Source organism: Notothenia rossii (genome assembly GCF_949606895.1).
Source record: "Notothenia rossii genome assembly, chromosome: 2".
In the NCBI taxonomy this organism is placed as follows: Eukaryota; Metazoa; Chordata; class Actinopteri; order Perciformes; family Nototheniidae; genus Notothenia; species Notothenia rossii.
This window is the reverse complement of record NC_136904.1, coordinates 17,258,018-17,280,780: the sequence shown is the minus strand read 5'-3', so window position 1 is coordinate 17,280,780 and position 22,763 is coordinate 17,258,018. Positions and strand designations below refer to the sequence as shown.

Below are 22,763 nucleotides of genomic sequence, written 5' to 3'. Positions count from 1 at the left end.
TACTACATTAACTTTATGGCGAGATTGTTTTTGCCAGAAGATAATAGGCTTTATATGATGCTAAAGGGAAGTTTGTGGAACTAGGCTACAGACTTTTCTAAGTGTTTAAACCTTGACAAATAGGTTTCAGTTTCATGAAACACTCAAAGCCTTAGTTTAAGTATCATTATACCTGTGGTTTACATGATCTCCCAATCTAAACTCTTAATAAGTCATGGAAATGTGTTTGTTTTCTTCTTTGTTTAGTTGTAAAACTATCAATTACTGCGTAAAAGCGTCTGTTGTTGGGTAAAAGCAGTGTAAACCGAGTGTACCGGGAGTGTGAGGTGGGTGGGGTGGATGTGTTTCTCCTCCTTAACACGCATGGTTGGGTCGTTTATGTAAATGCATGAATTTAATTTTCAGAAGGACAGCCCTTTTCTTCGCCCAATCAAAATGAACCGCAGCTGACACCTGGCTATAAACCCAGGAAGAAACCCAAAGTCCTAATCAGAAATCTTTAGAAAAAAACCCCGAGAGGCTCAGCAAGCAGAAGACTAGAGACACAGCCGAGATGACTTCCAGTAAGATCGAGATCCCCGGAGAGGTGAAGAGCGACCCCGCTGCTCTCATGGCATCCCTCCATCTGATGCCCTCCCCGGTGCCCAACCCGGAGATCAAGTACACCAAGGTCTGTTTCTGCTCCGCCGCCGCCGACCCTCTCTCTTTGCGCGTAACGACTCCGTGTCCTCTGCTCGCACTTATTTGATCATGTGTGTTTCTTCAACCCAAACTTCTTTAAACTGCAGTTTGTGTGTGTCAGCAGCTAACGTTTTAATATCAGATAGAGAAGCTCACTCGGAGCTGCAGCTGAGGCAACTTATCCGGTCTAAACTTTCTGATAAATTGAGTGATTCCTACTTTTACTTTCTTCTGCGTACACGTGCTCAGTGCATATTGTAATGTATAAACCAATAACCCCCAGATACGATAATTCAAACGTAACAACAACCGACATAAGACGTTTTATAATCAATGTTGAATTAAATATATAATAGTGTCATGTTCTAAATTAAATCACTACATAAACCTGAGATAAACGCTGATAATTTATGTTGCAAATTATTTGAGCAAGTATTTCTTTAGTATACGTGCAAATAAGGGTGTGACATAGTTTAGAACTATCGTTAGTTTTTAAATATTTCTAACAAAGTGAATAATTTTATTTTCTATCAATATAGCCTATTTGTTTGTTTTATTTTACATTGCATCTTAAGATACATACCAACATCCAATTAGTTTACTGCCTGGAGAGCAAGATTATAACATGTGTTTTTGATTTGAAATCGTCTAATAAGGGGGCATTAAAAAAAGTATTTAAAAGATTGATACATGTACAAGAAATGTAATATTGGAAAATGTTAACAAAATATCATCTTAAAAAAAACATCTCAATCTTTCATTCCATTTTTCTACTATGATTACTTCAATAGTGTTTTGTTTTTTATTCAAATTATAGTAATCTTTAATTGCTCATAGTTCTTTTTTATCATTGGCAAAGGCTGAGCTTGCTTAAAAACAAGATAGCACCTCTTATTTATGCCTTGAAGTCTTTTCTTTCAATGACACGACACACATGTTATTCAAGTCCAAAGGATTGCAGTCATTAAGGCAGTCATTTTCTCATTATTTAGTGACAGCAAGTTTGTTTAGTAGAGAAAAAAATCTATTTAAAAGTAAAGATTGTTAAACAACAAATGTGTTATCAGAGCAGGATTGTGTTACAGTGTGTGGGTGGGAGAAAGGGGATGCAGAAACAGCTGGAGAAAGAAGCTTGAGTTAAACAAAGAACTTCATTTGAGCCATGGAACAAATCATGTTGCAGATACGACTAAAATAAATGCTTTCAGAGAGATTTGATTAAAACATCTGGTGAGGATACTGTAAGTTCTTGATTCGTAGTTAAGTGCTTCCACATTTTGTTACCATAATAAAACATAGCACTACATATACTATTACATTTTTTAAGGAATCCTTAATCAGTAAATCACAGTCTCTTATTTTCTTTGTGAAGTATTTTGGCCTTATGCTTGGAATTTAAGTCTTGAGCCACCACAAATCTTGAGCCAGTTACACACATGTTAAAAATAGCTCTCATATGTTTTATAACATCTCGGAAATGCCTTGTTCGTTTTTTTCCCTATGTGCATATTGGTACACTTTGAAGTAAGTTTTAGTCATTATTTTAAGATCTTCTGATTAAATGCTGACTGCGATTTTCTTTGGTTTGAGGTCACCAGCCTTAGTAGCCAGGAGGTAGCCTGCTGCAGTTTTGTTGCCACTCAAAGGGTCTTCTATCGGCAGAACAAGTGTTTTTATGATTACAGAGATTAAAGGTCATATTAATGATAGCGTGATGTAAGTTCAGTCAGTGCTATAATTGCTTGGTGTTAACACATACCTCTGTGTTTTATGTGCAAAGGTCACGCTGCTGCTTCACTAAAGAGGACAGTACATGTTGTATAGGCTCTGTCGTGTTGTAAGCTTTCCATTCCCTCACAGCACAGAGTGTTAGTTAAAGGCCTCGCAAACAACGGTGTACAGGAGGATATTTAGGGAGCAACTTGGTGAATTAACACCCAGGAATTTGGATCATCTAGTCCCTGTTGGTTTGGTGGACATTGGGGGCAGAAGGGCCCTGATTTATGGGAACCCCTGGCGTGGGCTCTCCTCACACCCTGTTCCTGTTCTCCACCCCACTGACTGCAGGGGAAACAAGCAGCGCCGTTCACTGGCCTGTAGGGCGAGTGGATGGAGCGGCAAGCTGAGGGACAGATTTTATTCTCAGATACTGTTTTACACTTATATATTACACTTTTCTGTAACATAAAGGCATTAGACTTTCCCCTTAATCACATAAAAAGAAAGTCTAAAACAAAAAGGTTTCTTTTGCAATGCAATGATTACATGATATCAACCCTGGAGATAGAGAAATGGCTGACACAGTATCAACAGGTTTGCTTCTATAACATAAGCATGTTATAAAAAAAGTGATTGCAGTCAAGGCTTGCCCCTTGCCCCTCACCGAGTCATAAACTTCTCATGGTCAGCGACACATTGATATTATCAGTAAAGCTATCTGGAATTTTGTGTGCATCTATATATGATTGGAGTTCTGTTATCAGTCTATTGTTATCCTCTTACGCTTCATTGTGAGGTTCTTACGCCCTCTCTTTTGTAGCTGAGAGCTTGAGAAGGAAAGCTCTCTTTTGGTTGTCCCGTCCCCTACCCCCACATGTCTATCGCTAGAAGGCTCCAACAGCTGGGTTACAAGACAGAAACAGTTTAAAGGTTGATAGGACCACGAAGGAAGTCATAAATAAGAGAGCTATTTATTGATGTTTTCCGCTTGTGGTAGAGGGAGAGAAGAGTTTTATTTGATGAATATTTAAAGCAAACAGATAAACTTTTCCTGCTCTTTTCAGTGGGTGATGCTTCTGGCCTTTGTGGTTTTTCACACCGTTCGGCGATGATGAGTTGTTAAACCATACACTTAGGTGTACATGTTTAACAGGAATGCAAATAACTCTGATGCTTTCTCTTTGAAGGAGCAGTCTGTCAAATGTTTGTGAAGTGAAGTGCCCTCACAATATAAACCCCTCCACCAAAGTGAATGTTAAGCTTTAAAAAAAGGATTGCCCTTTAGCCGTATATACACAAATCTATATTTTTGTATGTGTTTTGAGCTGGTGTAACTACATAGGTAATTGTCTCACAAATATAAAAATTAACCAAGCGGACCAGATTGTAGGATCTAAATCAGTGGCCTTGTTCATTTTCTTTGTTACACATCTCCTAAACTAATCAGCAGTTGTAAATTGTCTTGGATGCTTTGCTCATGGTGGCATTAGTGCACTTACACCGTAGGAACCTTTGCAGAGCCTGTCTGCCGAGTATTTGTAAAGCAGTCTACGCATAGACATCCACTCAGTTTGGATGAATAAGAGGCTCCATCAATCTGTCACTGATTGAGATAGCACAGATGGAGGCTTGGGGCTCCCCGATGCTAGGTGCTGTCCAGCGGGGTGTAAATTATGACTCTGTCTCACTGTGTGGGTTAGTGGCCCTGCCTCGCCAGAGCTGACCTGCAGTTCTGGAGTTTTTCACTTCAAAACCACCATCTTACTGCGATCAAGATCAAACAGAGCCAAAGTTAGGGGATACTGTGCAACTAAATGATTTATCACAACGAGCACAGCGAGAACTCTCCCCCTCCTCCTCTGCCTTTGCTTACACAATCTCCCTGTTCGCACACACATGGCCACATACTCTCTAAAACACATCTCTTTGATTGTGACAGGGTAAGTGTGCACCGCCATTAATATGTCCATTGGTGTGAAATGCCTACTTGTGTAGCGAGTGTAAATTATCATCTTAGCAGAGACGTCAACATCATGTCCCCTGTCTCTTAATCACTGTTTAAGGAAGAGCAGTGACAGCGAGGTTACCCAGTTAACTTCCCATACCTTCAGTGTGCGGCCCTCTTGACAAGGGACGTGTAAATCCTTACGGTGTCATTCTGAAAAACACTTGGCTTCATAAATCTGTTGGCCTATAGGCTCTTTCTCCAGCAAACACGACACATAGCAGACACAGAAGTGGAAAAGCATCATATTTCTTTAAAAATGACTTCCTCTTTGTCCACTGATACCACGAGTAAAACTACTGTTCTTCTCCTTGACTCAAGAATTAGAGAACGGTTAAGTACACAGGAAACCCATCAAACCTCAGATGTTCCAAGGAAAGAAATAACACCAGTAGTGAGAGGAGAGGTCCATTTTATTGTTTGTCTTTTAACTTTTTAAACACTTAGTCAAAATTGTAGATCAAGTTCTGATGCATTTTTTTTAAAATAAATGTATATTAAATGTGGGGTAGGTCATTTTGAAGAAACCAGCTCGAGTGCGCTAGAATTTGAAAAAATACAGCTGGACCAAATCTGCCACTTCCTTACAGAGCCCCTCCTCCAACACAATGAGGGCACGAGATAAGTTTGTGCACAGATGGAAGGCTGACAGGCAGGTAGGCCATCCAGATATTTTAGCCAGGCCGGCTAAAATGATTGGTCGTGCTTTTTACAGTACTACGGCTTCCACAGATGATATTTTTGTATAGATTTTTTGTCAAAGCACTTAAAATATTCATTGCTATCGGGATGTTAAGAGCATTCCATGGAATATAACAAAAAGTGTATCTCGAGCCGGTTTCTCAAACTTACCTACCCCACCTTTAAGTCTGAAAGTTTATATATTTGTGTGAAGCGCGGAGAAGTTTTCTGGCTTTTACTTCACTTTTGATATTTGAAAATGTAAGTTTTGTGGTTCACGTATGCTCATTGGGTATATCAATTACTTAACTAACTGTTGACTTAAGAAAGCAGTTTAATAGCGCCAACAAGAGGGGTTTTAGTTTTTTTGTGTATCTGTTAGCAGTATTACAGAAAAGATAGTGGCCCAATTTTCATATAGCTTGTTGGGAGGATGTAGCATGGGCCAAGAAATAACCCGTTAAATTAAAGTCAATCTTAATCACAAGGCAGAAACAACAATATTTTTCGTATTACCATTGTGAGATATGGCATGGCCCTGGCAGAGGTCTGCGCTCTCAAAGTGGCCTTCTAGTTGGATAAGAATCTGCCGAGCAATTTTGTCAAAAGCAATGCATTTATATGTCAAACAAAAGTCCTCTGTTGTGTGTTTTCAGAAAAAATTATAACAACTATGATTTATATAAGCCTTAAAAAAGTATTTAATATAAGCTGTCTGATACTGTGGTGATGTGCAAAGTCTCTCTGCCTGCTTAAAGCAACCGAAACAGTGAATAAGAAGTTGTTTTTATAATTACAACCTTATGTCAAATTAGTGTTTTTCTCACATAACTTCTGAATCAGAATGAACAACTTTAACCACATGCCCACATACATTGACGATACAAAGACGTTTGCCAGTCAGTGACAGCGAGGTCGCCCTCGCCAAACCCAGGAGCGCCGGCTGGCATTGTCTGAGGGAGTGTGAATGAAAAACATGAAGGCTCCATGGTGTCACACATGTGGAGAGGAGTAGGAGCAGAAAACACCAGCTGGTCTTCACTTTCACATACTCTCCAATCACTTGTAACAGTAGTAATTCTAAGACTTTTGAAACCCATCCAAAGAGGAAATGGAGGTCCTGTGATAGGGGAGGATATGAAACTTCCTGCGCAGACGAGCGTTGCAGGTGCCCGGTCTGGCTGTGGATTCTTGGCTTGTTGTGTATAAACACACATTTATATATAAAACCCCTGTTTAAACGCTAAACTAACCCCATCTCTTGCCCCCACCGATCTTACTTTTAGACAAGAAATGAGTTTCATGTAATGTTCTTTCAGCCGTTAGCATCTGAGCTGTGAGAAGAACAGGGAGCCAAACAGATGTTTTGTTGGCTGCAGAAAGTATTTTGGCATTTCTTACTTCCCATTACAGCTTACTTCTAAAAAAAAGAATTATTATCACAAAAATAATCTTGCAAAGTGTTGTTAACATGGCAAATATAAAGAGCAATTAACATTTTACTTGGTGCAAAGTGAAGAACATTGAATTTTTATTTGAATTGTTTAAAACATTTTGTAACGGATGACGACGGTTAAGACACCTGCACCAAATGGCCGACTTAATGAGCAAAAGAAACGTTGAAACGTGTTCATCACGTCTCATCTTTTCATTATCTCCATGGCCAGGCTCTGTCTGGATGCTGTGATTGACAGGTTTTTCAGAAAAGCCTGGGAGTTGCTAAATGTTTGCAGCTGCCCTGTGGCCCATGGAGAAAGTCTTGACCTATATGCTTGCTGCTTAGCTCTAATCCACATCAGGCCTCCTCATTATGCGTCAGGCATCACAGATCACAGCTCTGACCGCGTTAAAGCGTTTCTTAATTAATGTAGTGGCACAACATTTTACAAATGTTTGCTTTAAAAGTTGTAGCAAGGATTAATTGCGAGAAAGTGAAATAGTTTGTTTTGAAAATGTTGTCATCTGCAGTCTGGTGGTTTTATAAACATAAAACCATCTTGTGGAAGGATAGTAACGACCCCGCAGGGAATGGGAAACACGATTTGTCATTTGAAAATGTTCACCCTTGCACTTGCTTTTTTCATTCTTGTGTTCTTGCCCGTCGTCCAAATGATCCTAAAAGCAATTTTAAGAAACCTTGAGAGTTGATTTACGTCTCGGCCCTGTCATCTTAATCAAGTCTCTCAATGGAACGAGACAAAAGTGTAACACCAGTCCGAGCCCAGAGAGAGGGCCGAGCCAAACGGCGGCTGACAGTTGTCCTTTTCTCGCTGTGATTTAGGTGGCGGCCTGCTCCACTGTTCTCGTGCTTCATCCGTTCTCCTTTAGCAGCGTCTTGTGAGAGGGGTTACGCCATGCATAAAGCTACCCATGGTCTGCATTCTTGCTTGGACTGTTGAGGCTGTCAGGGGGCTCCTCTGATTTAGGGCGCCCCACTTCAGTGGCCCCTATAAATTTAAAAACTAATTCAGTGCTCTACAGGACTTTCTGTTTTTGTAGCTGGCCCTCTGCTCCTTATCGTTACTGACAATTTTATGAAGTGCTCTTAATGAGCGTCAGATTAAAGGTGGCCTCTGATGGAGGCGCCTGAGAACACTGGAGAGAGAAGCCTCTCTGGCCCTGTCTATCTTTGTGTGTGTGTGCGTGGGTAAAGGTGTGTGGGGGATGGTGTGTGTGACCAGTACAAAGGAAACGTAGAGGAATGAGTGTATAACGTATGGTTCTGTGGGGTGGTACACACAGATACTGAACACCTTAAACGTCTGCATGTGAGTTATTCATACGCAGAGGCCACATTATGAGCCTGCGAGCCGTGGGAATGAGGAGGAGGAGGAGGGAGGCAGAGTGATGTGTGTGCTGCAACTCCAACAGTTTTCAGGCTCTCTGGCATTTTATACCAACCTGAAAGTAAACACGGGTAATAGTTTATAGCCAATTAAATAGTGCTTAAAGCCCACCGTTTATTGAGGTAAACATGTTGGAGGGTTTAGGGAGGCTTAGGCCAGTGGGATACTTGAGCCATGATCTCAGGTTTGCATCCAAACTCCTCTAAGTAGAAGGACGGTAAGAGCATATGTATACACAGAGGGATATGTGCCAGCAGATGTTCTCCTGGCACTCTATCTATCAGACAGACTGACAGCCATTAAAAACCGTGTGTGAGGAGTCCGCCTAATAGATCTAAACACGTCAACGAGAACTTTCAAAATATATATTTGCACATTTCAAATCACACTTGCATTTTGTTCAACTTTCCATCAGCTTATAAAGGGTGTGTTGTATTTTTTCTGACATAATTCCCAGCTTTGTGACTGTGTAAACATTTATTTTACTTCTGGTCTTAATAGATGTCAACTATGTCCTGTTTGGAATCCAAGGCGGTTGTTTAACGGAAGACTTGCTTTAACGCATCACAGAAACCAAGCGCGGCACGTGTTTTATGATCTCGTAAACGAGCAGAGATGTTGTGAAACGTGTGTCTGTGTGCTTGGGGGTGGGTTGGTGGGTGGGGGTCTGGTGTCTGATAGGGATTTATCTTCACCCCCACCCCACCCCTTTGTCTGGATGGTGGAGCACTCCCCAGAGAGCAATGCTGGACAGGCAGGAATCTCTGTCCAGATTTCCAGATTCTCCCATATCCCTTACACAAGAGCCCGAAGAGGGCTGTTAGTCTTTCCTCAACTACAAGCATGTGATGAAGTGATTACTTAACATAAATATTTGGAATATAAATACAAAGGGAAGTTATTATATTCCTCTTAGGCTTGTTTGAATATATGTGCAATTACATATTTACATACATATAATTAGTTTAAATTGTTTATTTTTAATAGGTTTTGAAAATGAATTGGGCTTTTTGCATCAAATTCATACAAAGGGATTTTCGACCCTGACTTTACGTATAGATTCTTTATTGTATCGCTTTACGAAAATAGGAAAACTAAACATGCATTTTCTCTTTGCAGATTTTCATCAACAATGAGTGGCACAACTCTGTTAGTGGAAAGGTCTTTCCGGCCTATAACCCGGCTACTGGAGAGCAGATCTGTGAGGTCCAGGAAGCCGAAAAGGTAAATACTCTAGAACACAGCGTCTTTTGTCTGTTTTTCACCTAGAAAACATGATTATCAATAACACACTATAAAAATACTTTGGATCAGGAGATCCTGCATTTTAAAATGTGTGCGACAATATGGACTTAACTTATCAAAAGTCATTCGGAATGGCCACTGTCAGTATTACAATATTATAACATTGGATCATGATTAGTATCACTATGTTTTATAAACTGATTTTTATCTGAAAAGTGAACACATTTATAGAGTTTCCCTAAAAAATGTAGTGAAGACGAAGTAAACAACAATAAAAAAGGTATTTGGTAGAGGCTTACAAGAGGCTTAAATATTGCTTTTAGTTCTTTAAATGCATGTGTATTAGTTGCTTTAAGATCAACACGAATCAATCTTTTATGAGAAAATAAAAAGTTGAAAAACTCAGCGTGCTACTGGCATGAAACATTTCAAAGACACTTGTTTATTGCATCTGGTTGATAATGATGTGTCTTGTCTTTTTAGGCGGATGTTGATAAAGCGGTGCAGGCTGCGCGCCTCGCCTCCTCTTTGGGCTCCGTGTGGCGGAGGATGGATGCGTCTGAGAGAGGGCGGCTGCTGGCCAAACTGGCCGACCTGGTGGAGAGAGACAGTGTCTATCTAGCAGTAAGTTATACTGGCATGACAAAATTATTGTTAATACATTTCTTTCAGTTTAGAAGAGTTATTTCCCACATGGATAACAATTATTAACAAATGGAGTCTTATCTTCTTGATTGCTGCCCTATTAATGTAATCATTTAAAACATCTCTGTAACTGTAGTATAACCGTTTCTCCTTTGCCTGATCATTTCATTTTATACTTTCTGCAAAGCACTTTGAGCTGCCGCTGTGTGAAAATACTGATAAACTTACTTTGCCTTAAAGGGAACATATAACTGTAACTAAGGGGCTGTATTTGTAGCTAAGTGTTATCTTAGTGTCACATTTCACCCGCGGGAGAGTGTAAAGACTGGAGCAGTATGGAATTATGTGAGGATCACAAGGTTATATCACATATTTCGTCTCCCCCGTCTCTCTTCAGACTATTGAGTCACTGAACAGTGGGAAGCCTTTCCTGCCCACCCTGTTTGTGGACCTCCAGGGAACCATAAAGACACTGAGATACTACGCTGGATACGCAGACAAGATCCACGGCACTTCTATTCCAATGGGTAAGATCCTTTTTTGATTAAGACGGCATAGTTTTAGTGACATGGACAGACGGCAGACTGTTGTTTAGGGAGAGTGGTGGTTGGAGAATGAAGGTAAAAGTAGAAGATTCAAAGGAAGATAGTAGCGAGAAATGGGTTGCAATTATTTAGTTGTTTGGTCTATAAAACGTCAGACTATATTACAAAAATATACTGTTAAAATAATTCCAAGCGCATATCTTTATATATTATATATAATATCAAACTGAAAAAGCACAGGAAATCTTCGTATCTTCCAAGGTTTTCTGTTATTTATCCCATTAAAAATGACAATGAATCAGTAATCAAATGAATTGCAATTTATTTGTTTTACCTTCAGTCAATGTAGCAAACCTACAACACACTTAGTTGAATAAAAAAAAGGTTTTGTAGGAGAAGCACACTTATACTCAGCAAAGTAAGACATCAAATTGGGGATTACTCCTAACACTAACATTTATTGTCCTGTTGAGGCTGCCTCCAGTGTCGCCTCAGTTGAGTTTGGGGGTTGCTAGAGGGAAAAGTTGGCTGTCTGTTTCAACAGGAAGTACAAAAAAGGAAAATAGAATAAGAGAGAGGACATGGGAAACCTCCTGATACCACCTTATTGTCCCTCTCAAAGCTTCTCTTGTACACTGCTGCCAAACCAACCTCGGTGAGCATTTTGCCAGGGCTTTGGTCAAAGCTTTATTGCTCTAGTGGAAATAAACAAGGGTATTCCTGTAGTCTCTATGATGTTAGGCTGTCCGTTCATGTGTTTGTTCAACAGTTGGGATGAAGTGCAGGATTTTTCCCATCAACAACCCCATTACATCTATCTGTCTTGCTGAGATTATCGTGTTAAATCTGTATCACAGACAGTGTGAAATGAATAGGGAGTGACATTATGTGGAGCACCTTTGGCTACACAGTTTGGTATAGTTTACATTTCTTGTTCCAAATTGAAATATAAGTCATCTCGCAGGAGTCATACTTTCAAACAAACCTGGCAGATACTTGAGCTCCTCCCGAAAACCTCATGTCTAATAGGTTTATAGTTTCATTCTCCAAACAATAACAGTATTGAAAGACCCAACATCCACTTTGGTATTACGGAAAAAAAGGTTGACATATGAGACCTTGTGCTGCAGTTTTGTGTCCATTGTCATACTCCCACTGCATCCCATTGAAAATGCTTATCCGGCTTGTCATCTGCCATCGGTCATTCAAGTCCAAATGCAACATGAGTCAATGTTTCAGCTGACGACTGTTTTAACACATTTCTATAAATTTCTCAATATCAATTGTTTTTGTTGAATATGAACAAGCATGGCACACCCTCAGCAAGTACCTCCTTTTACTTTGGTAATGCAAGAGGAATGAGCAAACATTTCCAGCATAACACCCATCTCTATGACCTAAAACAGTTACACACATGCCTGTACTTTAGGAGGCTCCAAACGAAATGTAATCTCTCACTGGGATAAAGCAACCAGGAATGTTGCGTGTGGATTCATTTACAAATTAACATGTTGAGTCAACAACACCGGGGGTATCAGGTGGTGACATTTTTCATGTCTTTCAGGCAATTACAAGCTTTAAACTACTAAAGCTAGAAATGAATAACCCTGCTCTCTGTTTTTTTTTGTGTGTGTATGATTGTGTGTGTGTGTCTGTGTCTGTGTCTGTATGTGTGTCTGTGTCTGTGTGTGTGCGGCACGTGTGTTCCTGCACAGATGGAGAGTATATATCATTTACCAGATATGAGCCCATTGGAGTTTGTGGACAAATTATCCCTGTGAGTATAACCCTTCCTACGAGTGACGTGCATGATTGAGACAAATGGACATAAAGGTTTGAACAAAATAACATACAACAATGAATTGGCTGAGTTTAAAAGAGCTGTCGTTGGTTGTTCCTCTGGCCTATTCGTTGAATTTCAATTTTCATTTTCCAGTAATTCCCTGACAGACACTGTTTATTCGTGTAAATCCTGTGGTAAGCCCCCAAAATGACGGGGCCAGTGAGTTTGACTAATAGAGAACGAGAAGTGAGAAGCAAAAGAGTGAGCTAAGGGATTTAACAAAGTGTGTTTGAGGAGAAGAACTGTGAGAAAAGAGAGGAAAGATCAAGGAGAAAGAGACACTGTTGATTGTGCAAGAGTGCAGAAAGCGTGTGGTTCTGCGTTGAGCCCCATGGGCTCCTGTGTAAAGCAGAAATAACACAGGCCTGTGTTTTGTACAGTGATATGGGGCTATTGCACATGTGTTGCAATTTCCCGGCTTTCTCAGAATACTGTGGGAAGAGAAAATACTGTACAAGTGCCGAGAACATTTTCTCACTTGACTATGTTTAGACAGAGTGAAAATGAGAGTAAGTGACTAAAGAGCGATGAATTATTGAGCTTGACTTGTGACCACCCAGTGTGTCAGTCAGATGCATGATGTCTTTTTTCTAAATGTGTGTGTTTGTGTGTGTGTGCCTCACAGTGGAACTTCCCTCTGATGATGACAGCATGGAAGTTGGGTCCAGCTATCGCATGTGGAAATACTGTTGTCCTGAAACCTGCTGAGCAGACACCGCTCACCTGCCTCTACATGGCAGCTCTCGTCAAAGAGGTAAATGACAGAATCCAACCACACATGTTTATGAGGCAGCCTGCCAAATTTCTTTTGGCCAGTCTTATGTTAATACTCCCAATATCAGAATCAGTTAACGGCTTCAGTTCGCCAAGTACACATTGTTCACTGTGAATCTGGCCAACACTTTATTTGGATAATCCGTCATTAACATAACCACAGGGCGATAAAGAACAGATGTTTGACAAACTGTCACTGGTTTTTCTGGCACATTTTTCCAGAGTCTGTAATCCTAATTTTCAGCCTAAGATTAGCATCAAACAATGCGTTTGCTATAGTTAAAGTCAATCTAAATAAAAAACAAACTAACGTTTATCATCCTTTCGCAGCGTTTTATTTAGAATGTAGAAAGATTTGGTGCTCTTCCAATAACATAAAAGCCATTATATTTGTTTGTGGCCCTTTCAACATGAACAAATTGCACTTTAAAACCCAACATATCTTTAAAGAAGCAGTGCTCTGGTTGCTCAAGATAGTATGTGTAAATGTGTGACTATGAACAGTTTTTATAGTTGTTGAGATTAAAAAAAGATGTTAAATTCATGAACAAACTAATCTTGTGAAAATCTTATTAAAAGACTGAGAAATATACCAAAACAACCAGAATTGTATTACTATTACAAATAGTTGGCTACTGAGCTATTTAGCTTCATTTTTGCCTTACTGTTAAAACCAAAAATTACAAGTGGCTGATTGGGAATAAACATCCGTGCCAGTCTTAAACTTAAGTAATTCAGACCCTACCACAATGTTGGATAGTAGTCACAGACTGAATGTGCTAATAGAGAACAGTGTTCACTTAATGTTGTAGGTACTGACGTGCTTTTGAATTTGTATGTGATCAAAAATTAAAGCTACGGTACCTCAATTCTTTAAATTAAAAATACATTTGCAATCAGCAACCTTAGAAGTCAATAGGAGATTGAATATCAGCGCTAACACGTTTCCAGAGACCAATGGAAGACAAAGCAGAGATTAAAACACAACAGAGCTGCATTTAGAGTACAGTTAAGTCAAGCCAACATGTAATAAGACTTATTGATTTATGGAGTTGAACCATAACGTCATCACTATTGAAAGCAACAGAGGAAGTGAGTTCCTTTCAAGTTCCAGATGTACACATGCTTATGTAAAGGATAGGAACAAATTATCATAACATGTTTATGTATTAAAACGTAATCACTCTGTAAATATCTCAGTGTCTACATCCTCCCGCTCTCCCCCCCTGCCCTCTCTGGCCTCGTCTCTTTCTGGAGACTATCTGTCTGTTGCCTTCTTCTTTTTGATGTTCTCTCCGTTCTCAGCTGGTCAGACCCTGGGTTGCGTCCGGATTCCCCCACACCGCCTGCAGTTTTGCTTGGCTTTGCTGTCATCTCAACTAAAGCTTGTTTCCTCTCATTGTTTTGACAGGCTGGGTTTCCACCGGGAGTCATCAATATTTTGCCAGGATTCGGGCCAACGGCAGGAGCTGCGATTTCTTCGCACATGGGCATAGACAAAGTGGCTTTCACAGGATCAACCAAGGTACGCTTTCTCTAATAACGTGGCTTACAACAACAGCTGCCTATTGCTTAGTTCTGTCACAAGGGACACAGTGACCAACATGTGCAGACCATAAGAACAGGCCGGCTAATTAGAGTATGTTGTGTGCATGCATTGAAGTTTAAATGACAAACAAATGGGGTTTTACATTAACTGTGCGCCCTGTCATTACTACTCATGACGGGGGGCTTTGATTTTATCTGGCACACATGCACATATTTGCGCCGTTGAAAGTATACAAACACATCTCTGTGAAAACACTGCCGCTCTTCTGTTTCCCTCGCTGTCTCTGCAGTATTAACGCACCTTCCATTTAACTTACTATCCGGATAAATCATTGTATCTCTGCAGAACAGGGGAGCAGTTAATGGAAAGCTTAATCATCATGGACGAACCATGTTAGGTGTTGAGAGCTCAGAGGTGTTGCGGTCTGAATGCATTCCTCAGGCCAGAGAGAGCAGCCAGAGTGACAGCAGATTATTTTACTGCAGATCATTTATAAATATCTGTTATTCCAAACTGCAAGCTAGCCCCTCCGGTAGAATTTACGTTGTGATGTGAGCATGTACTTCTTATGTATCTTTGATGAATGAGCCAGGTTTATGTAATGCTCGGATTAGCCTTGTGGTGTTCTGGAGATTCCTGCCTCGACTCTGGCGGTGTGTTTATATGTTTTGAGTAATCTTCAATAACCTTCACAGGTATATACAGGATCTGATGAGCCAAAAAAAGAGCGTAAGGAATTAGACAGCAGAATCAGAATTGGACACAATGAGGAGGAACATATATTATCCTGTGTATGTCTCGTATCTGTCTTTATGATTTTCCAGCAAAGTATAACATAAAACAAACATTTTTTTATTCCAATCCCTTTACACAGTCAGACACACCCAATCAGTGTGTGCACGCAAACTGACACAAATGCACCTTCTTACACAAACATCTTCTTTGTTTTATCATCTCGTCTTGATTGAACATTTCCTTTGTGAGTGGCTCAGCTTTTTTTTTTACTAGTTTTCCTGTTGTTTCATGTGATCTGGAGTCAATTACTGAGAGAATGAGCCAGTGCTGTAAGAGAATGCCGATGCCCAGACAGTGAGTCACCACGCTCTAGTAGCAGAGGGTTGGAGTGGAGGGGGGAGGGGGGCGGGGGGGATACTCACCACCACCGCATCTTCTTACTGGTAGTGGTGAAGCTACAGGTGGATTTTAGGACCACAGCTCATCCTCGTACTGACTCACATGTGGCTGTGACTGCACATGGAGGAGTGTCTCGCAGCCCAGCGTGTTTCCTTTACCACTGAGTAAACACACGCTAACCCTCCCTTAGTCAGCCACTTTGTGATTCTCATCAAAGACAGACCAAACGATTCAGAATCATTGAAACCAAGCCAAGTATTTTTTCTATACCAGCCGCAGCACTGCATTTGATTCTCTTATAGTCTGTGCTTTTCTGTATCTTAAAGCCTGTCAGACACTAGATACGATAGTGAGAGAGTCTTTTTCCAAGCTGGAGGTGGGGTTATTTTCTGTTGAAAACTGAGAGGGGATTTTTCCACTTTATCTTGTCAGTTCTCTCGGAAAATAAAACGGGCTGTATGAGTAACAGGAAGATGAATACTTGTTTAGGGTGTTGGGGTTTTAAAGGGGGGTGTGTGAAGTTTCTCAGGCTTGTTGTTATCTTTTGAGATAATACATTATTTCACAACACTAAAAAAATTGAAGTTAAAGCAGTTGTACTCATGAGCCTCATGAAAACATTAGGAAAAAAAATCTTGATTGAAATAAAAATGACGTCATTATGAAAGTAAGTTTGAAAAACTCAACATATGATGAATAAAGATAAAATAATGAGTTGTGTTATTAATCACTCTGTAACCTCAGGATATTCACCTTACACCTACACATAGTGATTGTTAGGGAACATATTCACACTCACTGACTCACTCGTCAGCTGAGCTCATTTATTTTCATTCCAATAAATTGAAAATCAATGGCTCCCAGGAACCATAGAAACTAATGTATAAACTTGGAGCATGCTTTTGAAAATGTTCACCAAAAATAAAAAGTATACATGATTTACTGTTAAAGAGTTAAAACTGACAAAAACCCTGTTATGTATAAGATGACTTACATATGGAATTCCCTTTAGTGACCTTGTGCTGTTCTTGAACCTTTATTTATTATTCTTCATTCTGTTTAGGTCGTATTAAGTAGAAATAGGGATGATAGGAAGATAAAGATAAACCACAGCGAGTCCCTTGTGGTCTTCCATATTGACATACCAGACCCATTTGAAATCACCCTCAGATAGTCACATCCCCACACACACGCCTTGTGGTTGCTTCTTCCTGCCCTTCATTAGAAATCAGATGCTGTTCCCGGCTGAAACAGCATTTTATTTTCCTGTTGCTGTCTCCAAAAACCTGTAATAGATATTCATTCTGTGTGTTTGCAGAACTCATGTTTCAGTTGGCCTACCGGAGCATTCCCTGTTTGGAGCTAACCAACCTCTTTAAGCTTTTTAATGACTCCAGCTGATTTACTGATCTGGCCACGGGCCTGCATTTCTGTGAGTAAACCCAAGAACTGTTTCCTTCACCAGGTCGGCAAGCTGATCCAAGAAGCAGCTGGGAAGAGCAACCTGAAGAAAGTGACGCTGGAGCTGGGAGGAAAGAACCCCAACATCATCTTTGCAGATGCTGATTGTACGTTTTAAAGTTTTTTTTAAATGTATCTCTTTATTCAGAGATACATTTACCCTCAATAGGTGGTTCGCAGTTGGAGGACGTAACTAAAGACGTTCGCTCAAATATTGTACGTCAGTACTGTCTTGATACACTTTTACTTTACTTGAGTATTTATATTTTATGATACTCCTACCTCTACTTCAGTACATTTCAGGGGGAAAATTGTTCTTTTTACTCCAATATAATAATTATACAACACACAAGCTACTTTTAATATATGTAACACATGATATGATATAAGACAAATTATAAGATTATGTGTGTTACTGATAAAAACTGAATATTCATATTTTACAATAATGTAATACTTAAAAAAAAAAAAAAGTTTGGGGAAACTCAGAACATTTGCATATAATACTTCTAACATTTACATTTTAGAGTCTGGACTTTTACTTGTCATGCAGTACTTTCAGTAAAACTGGGTCCGCATACTTTTGGCACGGCTGGTGGTTCTTCACTATCACTGTTTTTTTTTAGTCGTGTGTCCCATTCTCAGGACCTCCAGTCTGTGGATTAACACACATGGACTGTGAGTCTTACAATGCTCAGAAGCTTTGTAGTGCTGTGAAAACCTGTGGATGGATGGGTTTCATATGAATTCTAAGTGGCTCACCAAACTGGGGGTGCCGAGGCTTTCAAATGCTTTCAGCAGCCGTGAGAGGGGCTCCCTAAGGCCTGTAAATCAGGAGAATGGACCCTGACTCAGTCGGGTGCTACAGCCGAGACCCATAAATCACGGGGGTCCGTTAACCCTTCGTGCGCAACAGCAGGGTCCTGTCTCTCAGGTGTCAGGTATCAGATTTGCACAGGATAGCTCCAATAAATATTTAGGGAAATGTTGTAACACTATACTACACACGTTTTCCTTTTTACAAAATGATGTTTTACATGTAGATGTGATGATTACACTTTATGTTAACCTAAAGTTCTTAATACTTCACCTTCGAAAAAGACTTAAGTATTCTTATTTAATTATTAACCTGTAAAATAAATGTTTCCCATGGTGTAGCATTATTAATGAACAAACTGTTTCATGCAGCTATTGATTAACTAAAATCCCCTTTCCTCCAGTGGACTTGGCTGTGGAAGAGGCCCACCAGGGCGTGTTTTTCAACGCAGGCCAGTGCTGCACGGCCGGCTCTCGCATCTATGTGGAAGAGCCCATTTATGATGAATTTGTCCGGAGGAGTGTGGAGAGAGCCAAGAGGAGGACAGTCGGCAGCCCCTTTGATCCCACCACTGAGCAGGGTCCACAGGTAAGTCAACAGATCTACTGTAAAGCTGTGTCTTCTTCCTTTTCTCTGTCCTGGCCTCTCTTATGATGTCGTCCGTCCTCCTCCTCCACAGATCAGTCGGGAGCAGCAGAATCGTGTGTTGGAGTTCATCCAGAGCGGCATCAGTGAAGGAGCCAAGATGGAGTGCGGAGGCAAAGCTCTGGGCGTGAAAGGGTTCTTCATCGAGCCGACTGTTTTCTCTAACGTGAGGGACGACATGCGCATCGCCAGAGAAGAGGTACGGTGATGAAGAACAGGGATTTTTATATCTCCTGCAAAACTAATGCATGTACCTCTGTGAATATTACGTCCTCCCTTCAAGTCAATGACCTGCAGTAACAACTGTACAAAAGTAAAACTACTAGTACATATTATCAGCAAAATATACTCATTTTATTATATTGTTTATTCATTCATAATAATTAATCATATTTTTCCGGGGTATAAATTACTAAGTTAATTTACTCAAGTGCTGTACTGCAATTACAATTTTGATGTGCCTTTACTTTACTATTCCAGTTACGCTATTTCAACTGCAATTGCCCATTTTACGTCACTACATTTATGACAATTCAAATAAAATGTCAAAAAAGTCTCAGTAATGTATTTGATAAACATGTCCTAGAAAGTGAGTATAGTATGTCTTAAAACAATTTGTATAGTATTCCATGCTATAAAACATTGAATCATCTGTATCTAGTAGTAACTTAATCTATTTTATAAATGTATCCAGTAATTCCCTCTGAAAAGTAGATATAAAGTAGCATAATATAATAATGTTGTAAACTACAACTACCTCAAGTTTGTGCAGCCCTTGATTAAACTGTATGCATGTTACTTCCCACCAGATTAAAAAAATCATATAATTCAAGTGTAAGACAATTGTTTGTAAACACAATCCTAATCTTCACACCTCTGTATAGGTGACCAGTTATACACTATATACAGTTAAAACATAGAAATAAGGTTTATAAATGAACCAAATTCATATTTTTTTGGCAGATTTTCGGCCCAGTCCAGCAGATCATGAAGTTCAAAACAATCGAGGAAGTGATCGAGAGAGCCAACAACACAGAGTACGGTTTGGTTGCGGCTGTATTCACCAGCAACATCAACAAAGCCATGACCATTTCCACAGCCATGCAGGCTGGCACTGTCTGGTGAGTTTCATCTGCTGTGTTTCTTTAGCTGCAATCAGTAATATTTTTCATGTGGGAAGTATCAACCATTTCAGACTCTGGTATCCATAAACTGTAAACTGGCAATGTGCCACTTCACTATCATTACACAGACCACAAAGAAATGTTTTTCTTCCTTTTTTTCACTTCTTTCCCTCAGCTCAGACATTTGAGATAAAAACATACCAATAGCAACGTGCCAGGGCAAGACAGCAACGCACAATGTAAATGTAAACTGACACCCCTAATTTTATCATTTGTGTAAATGAAATGGTCATAAAATGTTAGTTCTTGAGTTTACCTAAACCTGTTTTGTTTCTCTTGTAATTACCTGCAGATGGCTATGAGTAGGAGTAGAGTTATTGCGAACATACAGCATCTGCCAAGAGTTTCTCACCACTTGTCATACTTGACTGCATTTCTCTGCATGCTGAGGAAACATTTTTCTGCCTTGTCCTTCATTCTTGATGCCGCCCAATCATCACCCAATTTTCTTCCTCTGTTGAGGATTGTGTTCTTCGAGAAAGATGAAAACCTTTTTCTTACCTTATTTTCTTCTTTGACATCCTGCTTGTTCTATGAAATATTACCTCACTTCTGATACCGACCACAGCGACGAATCTTTGCAACGTAGAGACTTTTGGCATCGACCGTAGACAACCAGGAACGGTTTCCTTATAGATATGACTTTATATAGTTTAATAAAATGATTTTTAATGTTTTAATAAGTGAGCATTGGAGGTGTTGATGTTTTGGTTGCCTTTGGATGGACTAGCTCTTTCCAGTGTTTGTGTCTATGCTTAGCTTTCTGCTGCTGGTGGGTAGCTTCATAACTACTATACAGACATAAGAGTAGAATCCATTTTCTCATTTAACAATTACTTTAATCAATCTTTGTTAAATTTACTCAGTTTGCTTTTTTTTTTTTTAAATGGTATTCATATTAACTTCACCAATCCCAACATTTTACAACTTCCAATCTACCTCAGCTTCACTCTTTCCTTCCCAGGCTGAAGCAGCTAATAAATTACCAAATACTCAGCCTGACAACCCTCAGCTGTGTTTATTAAACAATAAGGGAATTATGTTGTTTAATCCAGAAGGTTTCATGAATAGCTACAAAAATGACAATAAATCAGACTTATTATCAGACGGCATTAAGATTTTGCTACAAAATATTACAATAGCAAACCACAAAAGTCAAAAGCACAATAGTGATCAATGTTTTGTTTATTCCCCAGGATAAACTGCTTCAACGCTCTGAGCACACAGTGTCCATTTGGAGGATATAAAATGTCTGGCAATGGACGTGAATTGTGAGTATGACTTGACTGCCTGCCCACTGAATATACACACATTAACCACAATATTACTAATACTGACTTGTGTGTTTTGAAAACCTACTTTCCAAAATTGCTTAACATCCCATATATCTTATTTTAAGAGCATATTGCAATATTCTTCTAGCAGTGTATACACTATATTTCAGTGCTGCTGTCAGCATGATATAGTTTAGTAACAAAACGAGCGGCATTGTGACTTTTTTTCTGTTTTCAGGGGAGAAAGCGGCTTGAAAGAGTACTCAGAACTGAAGACCATCACGATGAAGATGGTCTCCAAGAACTCTTAAAGCACCCACCCTTCTCTCGGGAGGAGGTCTTCCTCATCACTCGTCGGCACGTCCACAGTGGCAAACCATATTAACCATCCAAACTAGTTATCTCTTGGGTAACTTCAGGCTGTGACCACTTGCTGCCCTCCCAGTTCCTCTATCAACTCTGCATCGCTCGCCACGGAAAGTCAGCCGATCCCCCCCCCCCCCCCCCCCCCCCAGCCTCCCTCCCTTGAGTTTGTGGACTGTCTCCAGTCTTACTGACCACCACTGAACTGTACCCCTGTAATGTATACCTCCTCCACTAACTACACTAAAGCACTCACAGAGACGATGGGGAGACTGCTCTGACTGCAAACCCCAATAACAACACCCCCTCCCAGCCGCCAAACCTCCCCCCCCCCCCCCCCCCAAGATGCTGGATGCTCAGAGACTCAGTCGCTGCACTTGCAATCAACCCTTTACTAGCAACTTGTCATGTGTTGGGAGGCAGTTTTTCTTTGTACTGTGCGGTAAGATCATTCAGAAAACCTCATTTGTCATTTTCTTGGTAGAATTTATGCAAGCATGTCAGCTCATTCAGGACCACTGATGTTGTCAGCCTCAGATTTAAATGGATGAAATGTTAATTCATAACTAAAATGGATTTCTAATTGTCTTTGTTTATATTTTAGCTTGTATGACTTAACACTGTATGTCAACCTTTCACTGTAAACGTGAAGATTTTAACCTCTTAAAAGCATTTTACTCTCACCTGCTAAAAGAGGAGTAGATGTATTTTAAACATTATGTAACTGATTTTCATTGATGTCCATCTATGTTTATGTTTATACAATCATATGATATAAAATTATAAAATGACCATAGTTTTTTTTCATTAAAATCTTTTTTTCCTTGAAAATGGTTTCTTTCTGTTTGTTTCCTTGTCCTAAGTGTTCACACTATTTACACACACATTTTGATTAAGGAGCCCCATTTGTTGGTTCATATCCACTAAATGTCCTATACCTGGGTCATACAAAACTATTATTGTGTTACTGGTAGTTGATTTGGAAATAAACCATTTGTCCATGTGGAAAACATTGTAAGCTGAAGTTGCACTGAAATAAATATATAAATAGTGAGTGGCTATAAAATCTCAGACAGCGTTTAGCGCCACCTACTGGGCAGGTAGATGTTTCCTTTAATGTTTAAGTTACCAGGAATATTCCTATTGGGATTCAAAATCACTTTTAGAGTAGAGTCCTGGCAAAGACAACAGCATAAAAGGTTCACATGAATGAAGTAAAATAGACATTAAACCAGATACCAAAGCAAATTCCTTGTATGTTTAAACGTACCTTGCAATAAACTTGATTCTGATTCTAAACAAAAATGATAGAAAAAACAGCAAAAACTTCTTCTTTTTTTTAACTAAAGAGT

At 39.7% G+C, this 22,763-nt stretch overlaps 1 protein-coding gene across 1 annotated transcript; it reads left to right on the top strand.

The window, feature by feature from the left end:
* Window positions 1–478: 478 nt before the first annotated feature.
* aldh1a2 (aldehyde dehydrogenase 1 family, member A2) lies at window positions 479–22,242 on the top strand. The gene is made up of 13 exons (XM_079665536.1): window positions 479–670; window positions 9,052–9,156; window positions 9,661–9,801; window positions 10,220–10,349; window positions 12,083–12,144; window positions 12,836–12,964; window positions 14,396–14,509; window positions 17,133–17,235; window positions 18,349–18,533; window positions 18,625–18,789; window positions 19,554–19,711; window positions 20,971–21,045; window positions 21,287–22,242. The coding sequence occupies exons 1-13, from the start codon at window positions 554–556 to the stop codon at window positions 21,357–21,359; spliced, it is 1,557 nt and encodes a 518-aa protein (XP_079521662.1). The 5' UTR covers window positions 479–553; the 3' UTR covers window positions 21,360–22,242.
* The last annotated feature ends 521 nt before the right edge of the window (window positions 22,243–22,763 follow it).